The sequence below is a fragment of the Myxozyma melibiosi genome, assembly GCF_037950935.1.
Source record: "Myxozyma melibiosi strain Phaff 52-87 chromosome Unknown BZA70scaffold_6, whole genome shotgun sequence".
Classification (NCBI taxonomy): Eukaryota; Fungi; Ascomycota; class Lipomycetes; order Lipomycetales; family Lipomycetaceae; genus Myxozyma; species Myxozyma melibiosi.
The window spans coordinates 700,864-717,582 of record NW_027042920.1 but is presented as its reverse complement, the minus strand read 5'-3'; the positions used below and the strand labels follow the sequence as shown (position 1 = coordinate 717,582).

The following is a 16,719-nucleotide window of genomic DNA, read 5'->3' as shown; positions in this document are numbered from 1 at the left end:
TGACCCACCACACACTGCACCACTCCCCTCCCACTCTCTCCAAGTCTAGAATACAATCTCTCCGGCGGCTGAGTGCTGTCCTGTGCGGTACTCAGGGTGGAAAGAATAAGCCGCCAGAGCCAGAGCCCGAGGGTCCCCCGGCCTGTCTGTCTTCTTGGTCTGTACAAGGCCCACTAACCCTAAACGAGCAACACTCTGCAAGAAAAAAATAAAAAACTCAGATCCGGGCAGATCTGAAAGAGAATCTCACGCCATTTTCTCGCGTCTGCGGATTTAAGTTCACCACCAGCCCCTCACCGCTCACCATTACCCAAAGCGGTAAAAAGTCTCATTCAGCAGGTCCGGCGGTCGCCGCCGCCACCACCTTCCTCCGCTCGCAGTCAGTCAGGACTCAAGAGAGTTGCGGAGCTCAGACGCTGCGGGCACTCGCCTCCGCGGAGCGAACGGTCCGGGCCCCTGTTGCTTTGTGTCTTCGGAGGCCCACCTTACCCGCCCTTCGGTCGGCGATAATCCGGACGCTGTCCTCGAAGCGAGGCCTCGAAGCGAGGGGAGTAGTGGTAGGAGTAGTAGTAGTAGAAGTAGTAGTGGTAGCAGCAGTAGCAGTGCAGCAGCAGAATGAGGATTGCCACAAGACCCAAGACTGTCTGAGTCTGAGTTGACTCTGAGTGAGTCTGGTCTGGATGAGTGAAGTTCACACTGTGAGCCAGTGGTGACTGGCCGTGTGAGTCAGGTTTGAGGCGATGTGTCTTGTCAACCACCTCGAAGAACAAAAACCGTTAACTGTAGCCGCTGCTGTGTCCACCCTGTCTTTCATCTGTCTGAAGAACTAAGACCGCTGGTACAGTCTCACTTCGTCCACTTACTCACCCTCACTACTACTACGGACCAAGAATAGACAAACAACGTGGCAGGCTGCCCCGCGGAGTCCCGGGGCCGAGAGCCATGTGCGGTCTCTGACTTTTCGGCTCTGGCTTGCGTTACTGGTTGCATCTACAGCTGGACTGTAGACGTAGACGTAGACCATAGAGCTCGAGAAAGTGCAGAGAGAGAGAGTCGTGCACCGAGCTGGCTTGCGGCCGGAGGACAGGACAGGTCCATACGCCTTTTGCAAACCAACAGAGAACGCAGAACCTACACGCTCACTGTACCAACCAACCCTCTCGCTCTGCCGCAAAACATAGAAAACACAAAACCACGGCCGCAGCACCACAGATCAAGATGCCGTCGGAGATCTCCAAATCCCACTCGCTGCCTCGGTCTCTGCGCATATTCCACTCTCTTCTCCGTTTCGGGACGTGTGAGCTATAGAGTTTGAGGGGCTAGTAGAGTAGGGTTGCATCGCGGTTCAAACTGCTGAACCGGAGGTTTAGAAAACCCTTCGCTAGCAATGACTTCTGTCTTCAGTGAGTGAGCTCAGTAAGCATTATAATGAGCTACGGGCTCAATAAGCAGGACAGGCGTAACTAATCAACCTGCTCTATCAATATATCTTGCTTTCTTGTCCTTCCTGTCCGAATGCGGACTTGCAAGAAAGACACTTGGCCGCACTCGGGTTTGTTTACTCGGATCGAGCAGTGTATCTCCTGCTGTTTTCGATATATACTGCATTATATGGAATACTACTATATTCTCATTGTAAAAAAAAACCCCCGCTCATTGCATTCAGCCTTGGCTTCTTCAGCTTCTCTCATCCCCGCACATGCTCACCACCATCCAGATATCCTCGATGGCAATCACATGCTGCACTGTTGCTGTATACAGCTTCCACAAATAATAGAGTGATGAAAACAGTTGATTAAAAAACATCATGCACGGTCGTATAGCATATACCATCCATTCCAACTCCCCTCCAACCTCCATACCTCTCCACCCACCCCATCATTAAACCTCGTACTCAATTCTTGAAAGTGTTGCAACGAAAGGAAACAAACAAGAGAAATAAAAGAAAAGAAAAGCAAACTCATGCTTACATTACAAGACGCGACAATGCATCCACCTCAGCCATGTATCAAATCGGACATTCAACAGTACTTTTGCCAACAAACATGATTAAATAATAAAACTCCAGAATACTGCACAGAATATTAAAAATTAGAAAAAAGCATCCTCTCTCAGAGGACATCTATCAGAGGATAGAGGACAAGGGACCAGACTACCAAAACTGTATCCGCTGCCGTTCAATCAACCCACCCGCCATCATATAAAACGACGCCGCAACAGTCGCGAGACAAGTCAATCCGAAAAACATCAAAATATCCCAGCTGAATTGCACGAGCAGTCTCCGCCGTCCAAAGTGCAAATTATGCACCAAATAGCACTGGAACGCGTACAAGATCGTGCCGATCGAGCACACCAAAAACACAAGCCCCCACCCCAGCGCCCCGCGGTTCTGCAGCGTCGGCTCGATCGGCGTCTTGTCCGGTCCAAAGATCGAGCTGCCGGGCGGGATGTAGTAGTTCAAGATGAACGCGTACGAAGTCGACGTGAACCCCGCCGCCAGACGCAGCCACGCGAGGTAGTTGCGTTCGTTGCCGCCAAAGTCGCGGCCGTCGCATGGGTCGTTGACGGTCAGCATCGAGTGGAAGAGCGGAGACATGAAATGCATGTCCCACGCCGTTACCTCGTGCAGCGGCACAAGGTCGCCATGGTCCTCGCCGTCGATGCGCAGGAAAGTCGCAAAGCCGTGCTCGGGCAGTGGGCCCTTTTCTGATGTCACAGTCGGGCGCTGCTGCGACCTGACTATCGCCGAGTACGAAGGCGGGTTTCCGCTCGCGGACTTGATCAACGGCTCCGTCTCGGTCTTGACCGACTTTGCTGATGCCATTTGCACTATCTCTGCTGCTAAACAGTTGCTGCTCAGGTATAAACAGCGAGTAGACAATGGAGGAGGTCCCGGCGGCGGCGATAGCGTCAGAAAAACGCGGGACGGGCGATTACGGGGATTAGCCGAATATTGCATAAGCGCGCAAACACCGCGACGCGCTTACGGCTGGAGCCGAACATTCACTCTCTGAAGACCGACCGGCCGATTCCAAACCATCGCGATCTAGATTTCTTTTGATCTCCTCCACTGCTTCCAGTTCACAGATACCGCTCGCCGGATCCCAGCTATTCAGTGCATTCTCTGGTGGTCTGGGTCTTTCTGTTTCTGTCCTTCTTATGCTCTAAACCCTCTTCTGTCTGAAGCAGTCCCGTCATTTCGTCCTTCTGTTGAATTTCCCCGTGTCGTCGGGTGCCGGCAGATCTAATTCACAATGTCATTCAACGGCGACATAATTGATGACTCTGACGAAATGGAGACCGATACCTGCCGGATCTGTCGCGGCGAAGGCACCGCCGAAGAGCCGCTCTATCATCCTTGCAAATGCAGCGGGAGTATTAAATACGTGCATCAAGAATGGTGAGAGATCATCGATATTGACACTACTCTTCCCCCGTCTTCGTACTAACATTAAGTGCAAACTGCAGTCTTCAAGAATGGCTCCAGCACTCCCAGCGCAAACCAACCTGCGAACTCTGCAAAACCCCATTCAAATTCACAAAGCTATACGCTCCAGACATGCCGACAAGAATCCCATTCTTCCTCCTCGCAGAAAAACTGCTCGACCGCATCCGCTCCTGGATATTCCTCTACCAAAGACTCATCCTTGTCGCCTTCGTCTGGATCATCTGGCTTCCACTTAGCACTCGCTACGCCGTCCGCGTGTATTTCTGGTTGTCTGACGAGATGTTTGAGACTAATAACAACACTCTCGCAGAAACTATCTTTCTCGGTGGTGGATTGCCTGTTGATCCGGCCGCGGCAAATGCCACCGTCGTCGTTCCCGAACCCGCGGCGCCGTCGCTGGGGTACACAATCAAGCACATGATCTTTGGCGATCTGGTATCCGATCCCCTCATCGAGTACGTACTATCATTCTTCTTATTACCCCACAAAAAGCTCATCACTGACTTTAACTTCAGGAAATTACTGGACGACACTTTCGAAGGCCAAGTAATCACAGGTCTCGTCATCTTCGTCGTCGCGCTCGTCTTCCTGATCCGCGAATGGGTCCTCCAAAACGCCGCCTGGAACGTAAACCTCCCCGACCCCGTCAGAGCCGTGCCCGTCGTGGACGAACGACCGCTAGGCGAGCAGGTAATGGAGAACATCCAACCAGGCCTCCTGGACGCTCCCAGACGTGATCGAGAACCCGCCAACGATGCCGCGGTTGCGCTTCGACAAGACGCGCCTGGCGATCAAGACGCGGGAGGTGCTGGTCATGAAGCGGGGGTCATCGATCTTGTTGAAGAAGAGAGAGATAGACTTGAGTTTGCAGCACGAGCAAGACAGTTGGTAGTAGAGCACTTTGCAGATGCTGGACCTGACCGTCCAAACCTGGTTGATTTACTTGCTCAACACCACCGCGAGCACCAATTGGAGATTCTCCGACGGCAGCAGAATAACGAGGGCGAGTTACGTCAAAGACACAACCTCAACGATGCAAACAGAGCACCGATAGATGTTGAGGATGGACAAGAAGAGCAGCAGCCGGCTGTTGAAGTTAATGCTGCGGATGCACAGATGCGGTTAGGCCAACTCAACCTAGACGAACTTATGAATGATATAGCACAACCGATAGAACCTGAGCCGGAGGAGGAACCTGAGCAGGAGCCAGAAGCGAATGTTGAGGAGCCTGGATTATGGGAGACTGTTGGGGCATGGCTTCAGGAGTATATCATAGGCGGTGATAACCAAGCGGACGCAGAGCGACTGGCCGGTGCGATCGACGTTGTCGACAACTTTGATGCGATGATGGAACCTGCTGCGCGGCGGCTGGAGGATGAAGAAGCCGTTGAAGACCGAGACGGCGAAGGCGACGACGACGGCGACGATTTCGACGGCGTGCTCGAGTTCATCGGCGTGCGCGGCCCACTCTCGACGCTCTTCCAGAACGGCAGTTTCGCGACCGTCATGATGACTGGTACGCTCGCGCTCGCGCTCTGGGTTCCGTATCTGATTGGCAAATTCGTGCTCATGGTTATGTCGCACCCCGTGACTTTCTTTGGTGTGCTTCCGATCCGCGTGATGGCGTTCATAGCAAACCAGGGCGTCGACATCTTCATCGTCGTGCTCATGTACGGAGTCTTTGGCGTCAGACTGTACATCGAGATATCCGAGCAGCTGACAAACATAACGACCACCAAATACTTTCCCTGGCTCGCTTTCTGGCTTAAGGACGAGGCCGATATGCGCGTGATTAGCGAGAGCTGGGCGCGTATCGTCGAGCGGCAGAACGACGCTACAGCACTCTTGGGCGGCTCGGGTATGAATGACATCAAACTGGTCCTCATGAACCCGGCGTGGCTCAAGTACATCCACGGCGGCGTTGTGCCGGATCATACCACTGCTATTGATCGCGTGGTGGCCGTGTTTGCTGGGTACCTGTTTCTGATTGTCCTAGGCGCGCTATATCTCTCACGATGGTCAAAGAAGAAAGGCAATCGTCGGATGAGCATGGCGCTCGAGCGGGTGATTGTTGAAGTTCTAGGACAGGCGGGTGCGATTTTGAAGGTGATTGTCATCATCGCGATCGAGCTCGTTGTCTTCCCTCTCTTTTGCGGTATTCTCCTCGACGTTGCGTTGCTGCCGCTGTTTGACGGAGCTTCGATTGCTTCGAGGTGGGAGTTTACTCTCAATCATCCGTTTGTCAGCGTCTTTTTGCATTGGTTCGCAGGCACTTGCTACATGTTTCACTTTGCGCTCTTTGTCTCAATGTGCCGAGAAATCGTCCGTCCAGGGCTTTTATTCTTCATCCGCGACCCCAACGATCCAAACTTCCATCCGATCCGCGACGTGCTCGACCGACCTGTGCTGATGCAACTTCGCAAGATCATCATCTCCGCGTTCATCTACTGCAGCTTAATCTGCATCTGTCTCGGCGGCGTCGTCTACGGCTTGCGCTGCGTCGTCGGCGGCGGCATTCTCCCAATCCACTGGGCGTGGAACGGCACCATGGGCGAAGCTCCGATCGAACTGCTTATGTACCAGGTGTTTATGGCGTACCTGCTCAAGTTCTTCAAGCCGTCGGGTGTAGTCGAGAATTCGTGGGAATTTTTTTTCCGCAAGGCCGCTTCAGTCCTGCGCTTGACTTCGTTCATCCTCGGGCGCGAGGTGCCGCTCGAGCAGGGCAAGCTGATATTCCGGTCTCCGATCGACTGGATGCTGTCCTTCTTCCGCGATCCGCAGGGCATCGAGCCGATTCGAAGCGCGGACGAAATCAACGAGACGGCGTCGCAAGTTCTCTTCCTGCGGGACGGAGAGTTTGTGCGCGCGCCTAGTTCCGACAGCGTTCATTTGCGAAAGGAGAGGCATGAGTTTGTCGTCGTCAATAAGGACAATCGGCGACTTGACGGAAAGGAGGACACGCCTGAAGATCTCAAGGATACGACTGTCGTGTACACGCCGCCGCATTTCCGAGTGCGGATCGCGTGTTTGTTGGCGGGTATTTGGATGTATGCGACCGCATGCGGCCTTTTCGTCACACTCGGCCCGTTACTTCTCGGACGAGAGATCTTCGAGGCCGTCACTGATCCTGAGCGCCCCATGAACGACGTGATCAGCTTCACGTTCGGCGCGTACATCTTTTGCGCGGCGTACATGGTTGGCGAGTTTCTCGTCACGAACCGGGAGCACATCAGACAGAAGTATCTGAAGCTTGTGCATAGCTTTAGTCATCCTCAGGAGTTTATCAGGAAGATCATTGGGATCTATATCAGCGCCGGCAAATTCGTTTACGTCTACGCTGCTCTAGGCTTTGTGATCCCCTCCCTGCTCGGGCTCACGATCGAGCTCTACATCGTCATCCCGCTCCATCTTTACTACTCCGCCGAGCAGCCCATCATCCACGTAATCCAGAGCTGGGCGCTAGGACTCCTCTACTGCCGCGGGATCTACAAAATATCCTCCACGATCCGGCCCAACTCGCGGCTCGAGACCGCGCTGGCGTCCACGTTTGCAAACGGATACGCGAGGCCGAATGCGCGGGTTGCGTCGAATAAGATTATCAAGCCGGCCGTGTTGTTTTTCGGGGTGTTTTTGTTGGCTCCGGTGCTTATTGTATTCGCAGCACAGTTCGCACTCCGTACGTATCTCCTGCACTTCTACTGATAAAGATAACTGCTAACCTGTATTCTTACCTATTTAGGAACAGACGTATCGCAAGACGTGCTGGTCGCCAGCTACAGACTTATATACCCCGCCATCCTCCTTCTACTCCTTATAATCTTCTGCTACCGCGCCGTCCGACGAGTCTGCAGCTCGTGGAACACGCGGCTACGCGATGAAGTCTACCTGGTCGGCATGCAACTGCATAACCACGCCGACGACTGATCGGGCATATTACACAGCACAGCTACATACAATTACAGTTACAGTTTATTATTCTTACTACAGCACCACCCACCCGGTAACAGCAACATTCTTACCCTGACGATAACATCGTGATCAGTTTATTGGTTTTCGGATTTGTTTGATAGTACAATACAATGTTACGACTCTTTGTTTGTGTAGTGTAGAGAGATATGCCGACAGCTGTGAATCAGGCGTTGCCTCGTAGCTTTGACAAGCGGAGCTTTTTGACTTCTGCGAACAAGATTTTGCTAGAAGTGCGTAGTAGATGAATACTCCATTATATATCAATTGTCGAATAGGTCAAATTGCTGTAAAGTTTACACAAGACTTACAAGAGTTTAGTGTTACACAAGACTCGCGCGTGTGCTCACCATGTTTACTGTTACACAAGTTCACTGTTACACAAGTTTACTGTTACACAAGACTTACACATGTTTACTGTTACACAAGACTAGCGCGTGTGCTCACCATGTTTACTGTTACACAAGTTTACTGTTACACAAGTTTACAGGTTTACTGTTACACAAATTTACTGTTACACAAGTTTACAGGTTTACTGTTACACAAATTTACTGTTACACAAGCTTACAAGTTTACTGTTACACAAATTTAGTGTTACACAAGTAGTTTAGTGTTACACAAGTTTAGTGTTACACAAGACTTACACAAGTTTAGAAATGGGAGGGCTCTGTTATGATTCCAATTCCGCCACCTGATCAACTTAATATTCCACCATGTTTACTGTTACACAAGTTTACTGTTACACAGGTTTACTGTTACACAAGTTTACTCGTTGCTCTCCATGATCGATATACAGGCCTCCCCCTGACCTCGAAACCTTATCCTCCCACACTGGCGATAACGGCCCTGTTATCGTCCCGCGTCCACTATTCTGGAACCACTCCCCCTCCTTCACCAGCCTGAATTGCGGAGTTCGACGGGGTATTCCGAGACCGACCAGCGAAGACGCGTTACAGCAAGATTTGATTCGGCTTTGTGTTTTTGTGGTTTCTGATTCTGTTTTTTGTGGGGTATTGATGGCTGTGGGATGAGTGTATGGCACTGCGTTGTTTATGATTCACAAAGCGATCAAGGATAACGACGACTGGGCAACCCATTGATCTAACCAATCCTGATCCAAATCTCTCAAAATCGCAACATATCTCACACTGAACACCACGATGTCTGCTCTCTCCATCAGCAGCAGTACCAGCACCGAGCACCAAAACCTCGTGTTTGTGAGTCCCCGCGAAGGCCTAGTCTCGATCTCAAACCTCCCGACAAAGAACCCAGCTACGAGCGCGGGTATACTCGCGCAGTACGCCGACCACAACTACACCGGCATCAACCCGCGTTCTCTCGCGCAGCAGCCGCGGTCTCGTACCGACGAGTCTGGTACGTCGACAGTGGACGGCGGGGTAGCATCAGCAGCAGCGGGTTCAAACAGGCAGATTGACGAGAACTTGGGGCTTGCGTCCGGGGTCGGCAACGCGATTGAAGGAATCGCGGGGCATTTGAACGGGCAGTCGGGAAAAGACAGCGTGAGGAGCGCGGCGAAAGCGAGCGAGTATGAGGATCATCGCGCGTCGGCGATGTATGCGTCGCAGTGTAATCAGTATCTGACTGCCATCGTGCGGTTTACAAAGGTGAGTTGAGTTTGTTTGTGAGGGGCGATAGAGTGCGACAGTGCTGACATGTGTGTGTGTGTAGATGGAGTTTAATCACGGTCTGGGATTTCAGGAGCTATATCATCGAGCACTTGCTTGCTTGGGTAAAAAGCTATCTGAATTCGCTCTAGCTGACGCATTAACCATGATCTCAATCAACAAAAGCAACTACAGAGTATGTTTTCTCCATCTCTTTTACAGACCCCACAGAATCTAACTCATATTCATACAGGGCTACTGGATCGCAGGCCTCGCCTACGAAAGACTCTCCAAACTCGACGAAGCCCGCGACATCTACGCCACCGGCGTCTACGAAATCGACGAGCTCGTCCGCCAGCACGGCCGCAGCTTCTCCGGCCTCGTGTCTGGAAAACTCGTCCTGAACGGCTGCATGCGGTCACTGGACGCGCGCATTGCCGCCAGAGATGAGGAGTTGTTGAGTGGTGGGGGCGGAGTAAATGCTGAGGATGAGTGTATGTCGGTGTCTGAGCTTGCCGGCGAGATTTCAATGCTTTCGATATCTACGCCGCCGCCGCAACCAGTCCCAGTCAACGAATCGTCCACCCCTTCCTCGTCCCTATCCTCATTCTCATCCTCTCTCTCCTCCTCCACTTCCTTCTCCTCAGTCTCACCCTCAACACCAACACCACCCTCTCCCCACCCCTCCCTCTCCGGCCCCAAAGTCGACCCATCGACAGTCCTCCCTCTCGAACTCCTGATCCAAATCCTCGACTACGTCCCACTAACCTTCCGCACCGCCGTCCAGCTCGAATCCCTAAACCGCACCTGGCGCACCGCCGTCCGCGCCATCCCGCGCTTCTGGCAAAAGCTAGACCTCCGCGCTATAAACTGGCAGCACGTATCCCCGCGCCTGCTGCGCGAGTACGTCGATGCCGCGGCTGCGACAGCGGCGGGGACGAGCGCGCGGGGCGTGAGGAAGGTCAAGATAGATTGGGTGATGAGGAACGATGAGGAGGTTGACAACCCTGTCGGGGTGGGTCGCGTCGAAGGCGCTATCGCGGGGTTTGACACGCAGTTCGATGAGCGATGGTACGAGCTCGTGTGGTGGACCGCCGCAATCTACCGCGAGCAAAAATCTGCTGCTGCTGCTGCTGCGCTAGGAGAAAACCTCTCGACTAACGACTGCATCTTCGAACTCACCCCATGCATCCCCTTTCTCTCTCGCCACCGCCCGCTCCAAGACGGCATGCTCGCGGTGCAATGGGGTCCCACAGAGCAATTCATTGTGCCGCAGACCGCGGTCGCACCGCTGCTTGAGACACTCGCGCTGCGGAATAATCGGCCGGGGAATCTGTGGGTGCTGCGGATCCAGCGGTTGATGCTGATGCTGGAACGGTGGGATGGTGGGATGGAGGCGCCGTGGGAACGGAAAGGGTTTGAATGTGAGGTGTAGTTTTACTGCTTTGGCCCTTATTTCACATTGTAGATTACATATCCCAATAGACAACATAACAAACTTCCCAAACCTATAAACAACCAAACACCACAGCTCAACAGCTACACAAAACGCCAGCCGTCAAAGGGCAATTATCAATACATATAAGGAAACACCAATCGCAAGATCCGTTTCATCCGACCGCTCTGCAAACCCTCATCCTCCTCCCCAGGCTCAACCACAAACACAGACCCGTCAGCCGCCACAACCGCCCCAGGCTCATTCCTCGCCGGCCGCCGCGTTCGCTGCACGATCGTCGGTCGCCGTCCTCGACGGTGCTGCGTCTCGTCGCCGTCGTCGTCTTCTTCAGCGTCCGTGTACGGGCTCATGATTCTATTTGGCTCAATTGCAGCAGCGGTAGATTGCCGCGCAAGTTCTCGTAGTTCGAGGTTATCGTCGTCGCCGTTATTCTCGGGCGCAACTCGTCTCCATCTCCGGTGGTGCGCTTGTCCGCTGCTAAGCCACCTAGGGCGGGCCAGCAATCTTCTTCCTCCTCCGTGCCGTCTGTCTCCGTTATAATACTCATCATCCTCATCCATCATCATCCCACGCTCGCGCGCCCTTCGCATCCGTCGTTCTCGTCTGACGGTGGCGTTGGTTATCCGCAGCGTCGGGGGAATATATCCCTTTGGCAGCGCAGACTGTTTACACAGCGGACACAGCGACGAATGGTGTTCCAGGAAATCATCAATGCAGGCAACGTGGTAGACATGCCTGCAAGGCAATTGCCTGACAAGCGCCTCGTTGGGTTCAAAGTCCTCGAGACAGATCGGACATGAGTGCTGGTTAAATCCAGCAACCGTCGTCGTCGTCAGCGTCATCACGTCTTCCTGCAACTTTGCCGTCACTGCCGCTTCCTCTTGCTGTTGATCTGCGTCGCTGTCGCCGGTGGCAGGAACATAGAGTCGGATCGGGAGACTGTCTAGTATAGCCCTTGGCACCGTCAACCGTTTAATCCCCAACGACTCGAGGTCGATCTCGCCATTCTCCATTCTCCTTCTTAAATTTCTCCGATTCCGCGCCTGGAAAAGATGAACAGCAAGCGAAGTCGTAGCCAGCACCAGCAAGAGAATCGCGACCGCAACCACGACGTACACCCACAGCCCGGTGCCATGGTGTCTTGTAACCGACTGGATCTCGACAACCACGCGAACATAGTCGCGGTAGTCGTAATACGTCGCAAGCTCAGCCCCGTGAGGGACGCCAGTCAAGTTCCCAGAATACGCTTCAAGCTGCTCGAGAAGCTCGCTGCCGACGCGACCGGGGACGTAATAGACTGATAACGAGAACGAGCCGATGTCGTCGATAAGCGAAGTTCCCTCCCCGATACCGGTCTGGTAATCAAACGACAAACTCGTGGAATTGAAGTCGCTGGTGTCGTAAAAAATCAAGGTATCCGCGCCGTCCTGTGATGCCTTGTCCATCCACTTATCCGAGCAGGAAACCTCGTGCATCGGCGCCAGCGCGATGAGATTATACCCCGCCGGGAGATTCGCGACGCGGGTTACATTCGCCTGTTCGCCGATATTATCCGGATCGCAGTCACTGTCATCAAAAGTCGGCACATAAAGAAACCCAGTCTTCCTCCTCCCGGACGCATTCGACGTCTCGTGGAACGAGAACGCAGAGCCCCAGTCCAAGCCGAAAGAGATGTCGGTGGGTAAGATATCGATCTGCAGCTCGGCGGCCGAAGACGAGTTCACGTTCGGCACCACTGCGACGCCGAAGGTCATCTTTGGCGACGGGCCGTATGCCGATTCGGAATCACTCCTCGTCATTTAGAGATGCGGAGTCGGTGGATCTCAGAGGGTGAGGAACGATGAGAAACATGCTCATCGAGCGAATTTCATAGTTGAGCAGTGTGGATATTGAAACTTTCGGTGACAGCCAAGACTGAACTTACCAAGTCCCAGCAGCCGCGCTTTACCATAACTACGATGGGAATATTTATTTCTACATTTGCAATAACCAGCAATGATCTTTGAATTACAAATTATTAGAGTAGTCTAGCAAATCAAAAAATGTAAGGGAACAATAAATGCAAAATCTGCTTTATAGTACTCTTCTGCCCCGCCTCTTCCTTCACGCTAGATCTTACTACAATCACAGATCCATCAGGAGCCACAATAGCCCCAGGCTCCTCCCTAGCCGGCAAATGCGTCCTCTGCAGTATCGTAAGTTGCCGCCTCGCCCGCTCCGGTTCTTTCTGCGAATACTCTGACTCGCTGGTATCCTCGTCGTCGGTATACGCGGTAGTTCCCGAAATTGACTCGCCAGCGCTGGTAGACTGCAGCCTAAGCTCGTTCAACTCGAGCGTATCGTCATCATTGTCATCTGGCGCAACTCGAGTCCATTTCCGCGGAAGCGCTTGTCGTCCGCCACCGCCCCACCTTTCACGAAACACCTTTGCTTGCAACTCGTGCCGTCTATCGTTACTCAAAAACTCGACAGTGTCATCTGAAATCAAGCCGCGCTCGCGGTCCTGTCGCAATAGACGTTCGCGTTTGACGGTTGCGTTCGTGATCTGTAGCGTCGGCGGGATGTACCCCTTTGGCAGCACAGACTGCTTGCAGAGCGGACAGACGGAAGAGTGATGTTCCAGGAAATCATCAATGCATGAGACGTGATAGATGTGCTCGCACGGCAATTGTTTGACAAGCGACTCGTTAACTCTGAAGTCCTCAAGACAGATCGGACATGATTGCTGGTGGAATCCTGCGACCTCCGCGGCTGTCACTATCATTTCCGCGGACTTTGTCGTCACATTCGTCTCTTCAGGCTGCAGATCCGACTCACTGTCACCGCTAGTAGGCACATAGAGCCGGGTCGGGAAGGTATCAAGTATACCCCTCGGCACGGTCAATCGTATAATACCCACCGCCGCGAGATCAATCTCGCCGTTTTTCAGCCTTCTGAGAAGATTCTTCCGTCTTTGAGCCTGGACACGGTGCACGATGACCGACGCCGCGGCTAACAATACCAAAACAGCTACCACTGCGACTATTATATAGATAAAGAGAGCGGCCAGATGGTGCGAGCCATGCGACTGGATCTCGACAAAGACGCGGACGTAATCGCGAGAATCATAGTCACTTTTCAGCTTATCGCCATTAGGCACATCAGTCAAGTTCCCAGAGTATGATTCTAGCTGCTCGACGAGCTCGGAACCGATTTTACCGGTGACGTAGTAAACTGATAACGACGAGTACGAGCGCATGTTTGTGTCTGAGATCAACGATAACTCGGCCGAGTCGTCCTGATAGTTGAATGTAAGACTGCTCCAGCCGCCGGCGTAGTCGTAAAAAATCAACGCCTCGGCGCCATCCTCCACTGCCTGGTTTATGAAGGAAGCTCCGCACTGTACCGATCCCAACGGCGCCAGGGCAATGAGATTTGAATTCTCAGGAAGATCCGCGATACGGGTAACATTAGTCTCGCTGGCATATCCTAAGCTGCAACGACCAGCAACAGGCTGATAAAGAAACCCGGTCTTCTTTTTCCCAAGCGCACTGGAGGGTTCGTAAAAGTCGAAAGCAGAGTCGTAGTCCAAGCCGAAAGAGATATCGGTGGATAAAGTCGAGTTATCTGATGATGAGCCGTCGTATGGCACCACGGCGACGCCGAAGGTCAGATCTGGCGATGGACCATAAGATGCTTTAGAGTCGTCCTTCATAATCTGGATCAGCAACCGCAGTGATCTGCAGAAACAGGGAAATTGAGTCAAGCCAGTCCATCGTAGGCTCTTTGTAGGTGGGGTGGGTACTGTGGAGACGAGAACAAAGAGGCTGAACTTATCTGAGCCTCAGCAAGCGGCTATAAATCCATCTCGAGGTTTATAGTTGAAAAGATAAAATTTACATACAACAATAGACTGAAATTTAACTAAGAATTCAAGCAGCTCTAAACAAAAAAATGAAAGAAAATGAAAGTAAATAAAGAAAGATAGAAAAGTAAATATAAAACTAATAAAAGATAAAAGAGCTGCTGTCATTACATAGGACGTCTTTCATTCTCCTTCTCATTCACATGCTTTCTCACTTTCGGTCGCGCTCTGCCCATGTGAGATGTTATTTTCTATATAATAGTTTCCACCTGATATCCTCCTCTCTCCTTATTCCTGTTTGATTCTGATTCTCGTTGCCATATCTTATTGCTGATGACCAATGCTTGAAGAAACTGTTCGTCGTCTAGATAAGACAACGACATATAACTGACAATGAGAAAGACATCAAACAGAGATAAAAAGAAAAAGTCAACAAGCGAAACCCCACCAAACATTTTTACCATTTTTTGTAATTATTGTTTATTATGGATTCATACTTCGTTCTTTACCAGCGCAACGAAGCCATCAAGTTTCGGACACGGGTGTACTCGAGCAGTCCTTCTATCGGTCCGTAGGCAGCGATAGCGATATCCTTGTCCCACAAGTACTTCTGGCCAAAGTTCTGGACGTCCTTGACAGTGATGGCATCAACGATCCGCTCGATCTCGGCGGCGGAGATAACACGGCCGGTGGTGACAAGCTGGCGGCCAACGTCCTCAGCAATAGCGGTGGTGTTGTCGAGGGAAAGAAGAAGGTTGGCCTTTAGCTTGGCCTTTGCGCGCTCGACCTCAGCCTCGGTGACGGAGGTAGCGATACGGCGCCACTCCTTGATGGCGCAGTAGACGAGATCGTCGATACCCATGACGTTCTCGGTGATGAGGTAGATACCCCAGAGACCGGTGTCGGAGTACGAGGTTGAGAAGCCCATGTAGGAGTTGGCGAGGTTCTCCTCCGAGCAGACGTACGAGAGCTTCGATCCCATAACGGAAGCGTTGCCGAGCGCACGATCCCAGCTGCCGACGATGTTCTGCGCAACAAGGGCGGTGTAGTAGTCGGGGTCCTTCCAGGAGACACCCTCGACAGCGATGGCGATGTGCGCGGCAGGCATAGCATCATCACGGATGCGGACCTCGGATCCGACAAACTGAGGCTTCTCGCCTCTGGGGCTGCCGATGGTAAGCGGCTCGGCCGAGGCGGTCAGGCCACCGAAGTGAGTCTCAGCAATCTTGACGAGCTCCTCGTGGTCGACAGCACCGGCGCCGACAAGGACCATGCGGTCGGCCTTGTAGTTCTGGCTAATGTAGCTGGTGAGGTCTTCACGGGTGATGGAAAGGATGTTCTCCTTGGGGCCGAGGATGGTGCGGCCAAGGTTCTGGCCCTGGAAGGCGACAGCGTGGAGATGGTCAAATACAACCTCCTCGTATTGCTTCTCGACTTCTTCGGACTCGCGGATGATGACATCGCGCTCACGCTCGATGGCGCTCTTCTCGAGTTTTGAGTTTTGGAGAATGTCAGAGATGATTTCGACGGTCTTGGGGACATCGGACTTGAAGGCCTTGGCGTAGTAGACGGTGTTCTCGCGCTGGGGAGAAAGGGGAAATTAGAATGAGTTCGAGTTCGAAGTGGGATGACCGTTCATATATGAAGAAGAAAAAAGTACGACAGAGGACATACCGAAGTGTAGGCGTTGAGGTGGGCGCCGAGGTTCTCGATCTCGAGCTCGATGTCACGCTGGGAACGCTTCTCGGTTCCCTTGAAAGCGAGGTGCTCGAGGAAGTGGGCGGTGCCGTTGTTGGCCTCGGTCTCGGAGCGGGAGCCGGAGTCGATCCAGACGCCGACGGTGGCAGTCTGGGTGTAGGGGATCTCGAGAGTAGCGATCTGCGAAGGGGGGCGGGTTGTCAGCAAACGGGCCGAGGGCGAGAAAGAAAGAGGGATTGGATGAATTGCGAGTGGGACATACCGTCAGGCCGTTCTTGAGGGTGGTGTACACGGGCGCGGGCGAGGCGGCGGGAGTGGCCAGGAAGCGAGCGAGGGTCTTTGGCAGGGCGGCGGGGGCGACGCGTCTGAGTGCCGACGAGCGGACGACGGCGGACCGCAGGAGAGTAGCAGAGACCGGCATTGCGAGAAGTGGGGAAGAGAGGAAGAGGGCGAGGAGGTGAAGCAGAGAGAGAGAAAACCTCGAGGAAGCTGCGCGGAAGGAGTCGTTTGCTTCGGTGCGCTCGTCCCGGCTGCCATCCAATCAGCGCTGCTCTGATTGCTCGCGCAGTAATGAAGCCACAGTTTGGTGCAGTTGTGCAGTTGCGGGCCGGGTAACTGCTTCCTCCCCGCAGCCTCCGACCGGCTTCCGACTCTTCTCGTCTTTCTTGTTCTCTTCATCCTC

The 16,719-nt window shown here is 53.0% G+C and overlaps 6 protein-coding genes across 6 annotated transcripts; 2 read left to right on the top strand and 4 right to left on the bottom strand.

Annotated features, from left to right (window-relative positions):
• Positions 1 to 2,152: 2,152 nt before the first annotated feature.
• On the bottom strand, positions 2,153 to 2,824 carry BZA70DRAFT_267746 (uncharacterized protein; the record flags this gene model as incomplete). Its single annotated transcript, XM_064911122.1, has 1 exon — positions 2,153 to 2,824. One exon carries the CDS (start codon positions 2,822 to 2,824, stop codon positions 2,153 to 2,155), a length of 672 nt encoding a protein of 223 aa, XP_064768252.1.
• A 116-nt stretch (positions 2,825 to 2,940) lies between these two features.
• On the top strand, positions 2,941 to 7,543 carry BZA70DRAFT_257849 (uncharacterized protein). Its single transcript, XM_064910832.1, has 4 exons — positions 2,941 to 3,400; positions 3,469 to 3,903; positions 3,964 to 7,124; positions 7,188 to 7,543. Exons 1-4 carry the CDS (start codon positions 3,255 to 3,257, stop codon positions 7,370 to 7,372), a joined length of 3,927 nt encoding a protein of 1,308 aa, XP_064768251.1. The 5' UTR covers positions 2,941 to 3,254; the 3' UTR covers positions 7,373 to 7,543.
• Positions 7,544 to 8,574: 1,031 nt separating this feature from the next.
• BZA70DRAFT_289851 (uncharacterized protein) lies at positions 8,575 to 10,474 on the top strand (the record flags this gene model as incomplete). The annotated part of the gene is made up of 3 exons (XM_064914153.1): positions 8,575 to 9,039; positions 9,104 to 9,235; positions 9,293 to 10,474. The coding sequence occupies 3 exons, from the start codon at positions 8,575 to 8,577 to the stop codon at positions 10,472 to 10,474; spliced, it is 1,779 nt and encodes a 592-aa protein (XP_064768250.1).
• A 62-nt stretch (positions 10,475 to 10,536) lies between these two features.
• BZA70DRAFT_279340 (uncharacterized protein) lies at positions 10,537 to 12,445 on the bottom strand. Its single transcript, XM_064912760.1, has one exon. The coding sequence runs from the start codon at positions 12,292 to 12,294 to the stop codon at positions 10,612 to 10,614; it is 1,683 nt and encodes a 560-aa protein (XP_064768249.1). The 5' UTR covers positions 12,295 to 12,445; the 3' UTR covers positions 10,537 to 10,611.
• Positions 12,446 to 12,484: 39 nt separating this feature from the next.
• BZA70DRAFT_279338 (uncharacterized protein) lies at positions 12,485 to 14,428 on the bottom strand. The gene has a single exon (XM_064912759.1). It carries the CDS (start codon positions 14,187 to 14,189, stop codon positions 12,531 to 12,533), a length of 1,659 nt encoding a protein of 552 aa, XP_064768248.1. The 5' UTR covers positions 14,190 to 14,428; the 3' UTR covers positions 12,485 to 12,530.
• On the bottom strand, positions 14,349 to 16,688 carry BZA70DRAFT_279335 (mitochondrial processing peptidase beta subunit). The gene is made up of 3 exons (XM_064912758.1): positions 16,300 to 16,688; positions 16,014 to 16,217; positions 14,349 to 15,921 (listed from the first exon to the last, which is right to left on the bottom strand). The coding sequence occupies exons 1-3, from the start codon at positions 16,456 to 16,458 to the stop codon at positions 14,845 to 14,847; spliced, it is 1,440 nt and encodes a 479-aa protein (XP_064768247.1). The 5' UTR covers positions 16,459 to 16,688; the 3' UTR covers positions 14,349 to 14,844.
• Between the last annotated feature and the right edge of the window lie 31 nt (positions 16,689 to 16,719).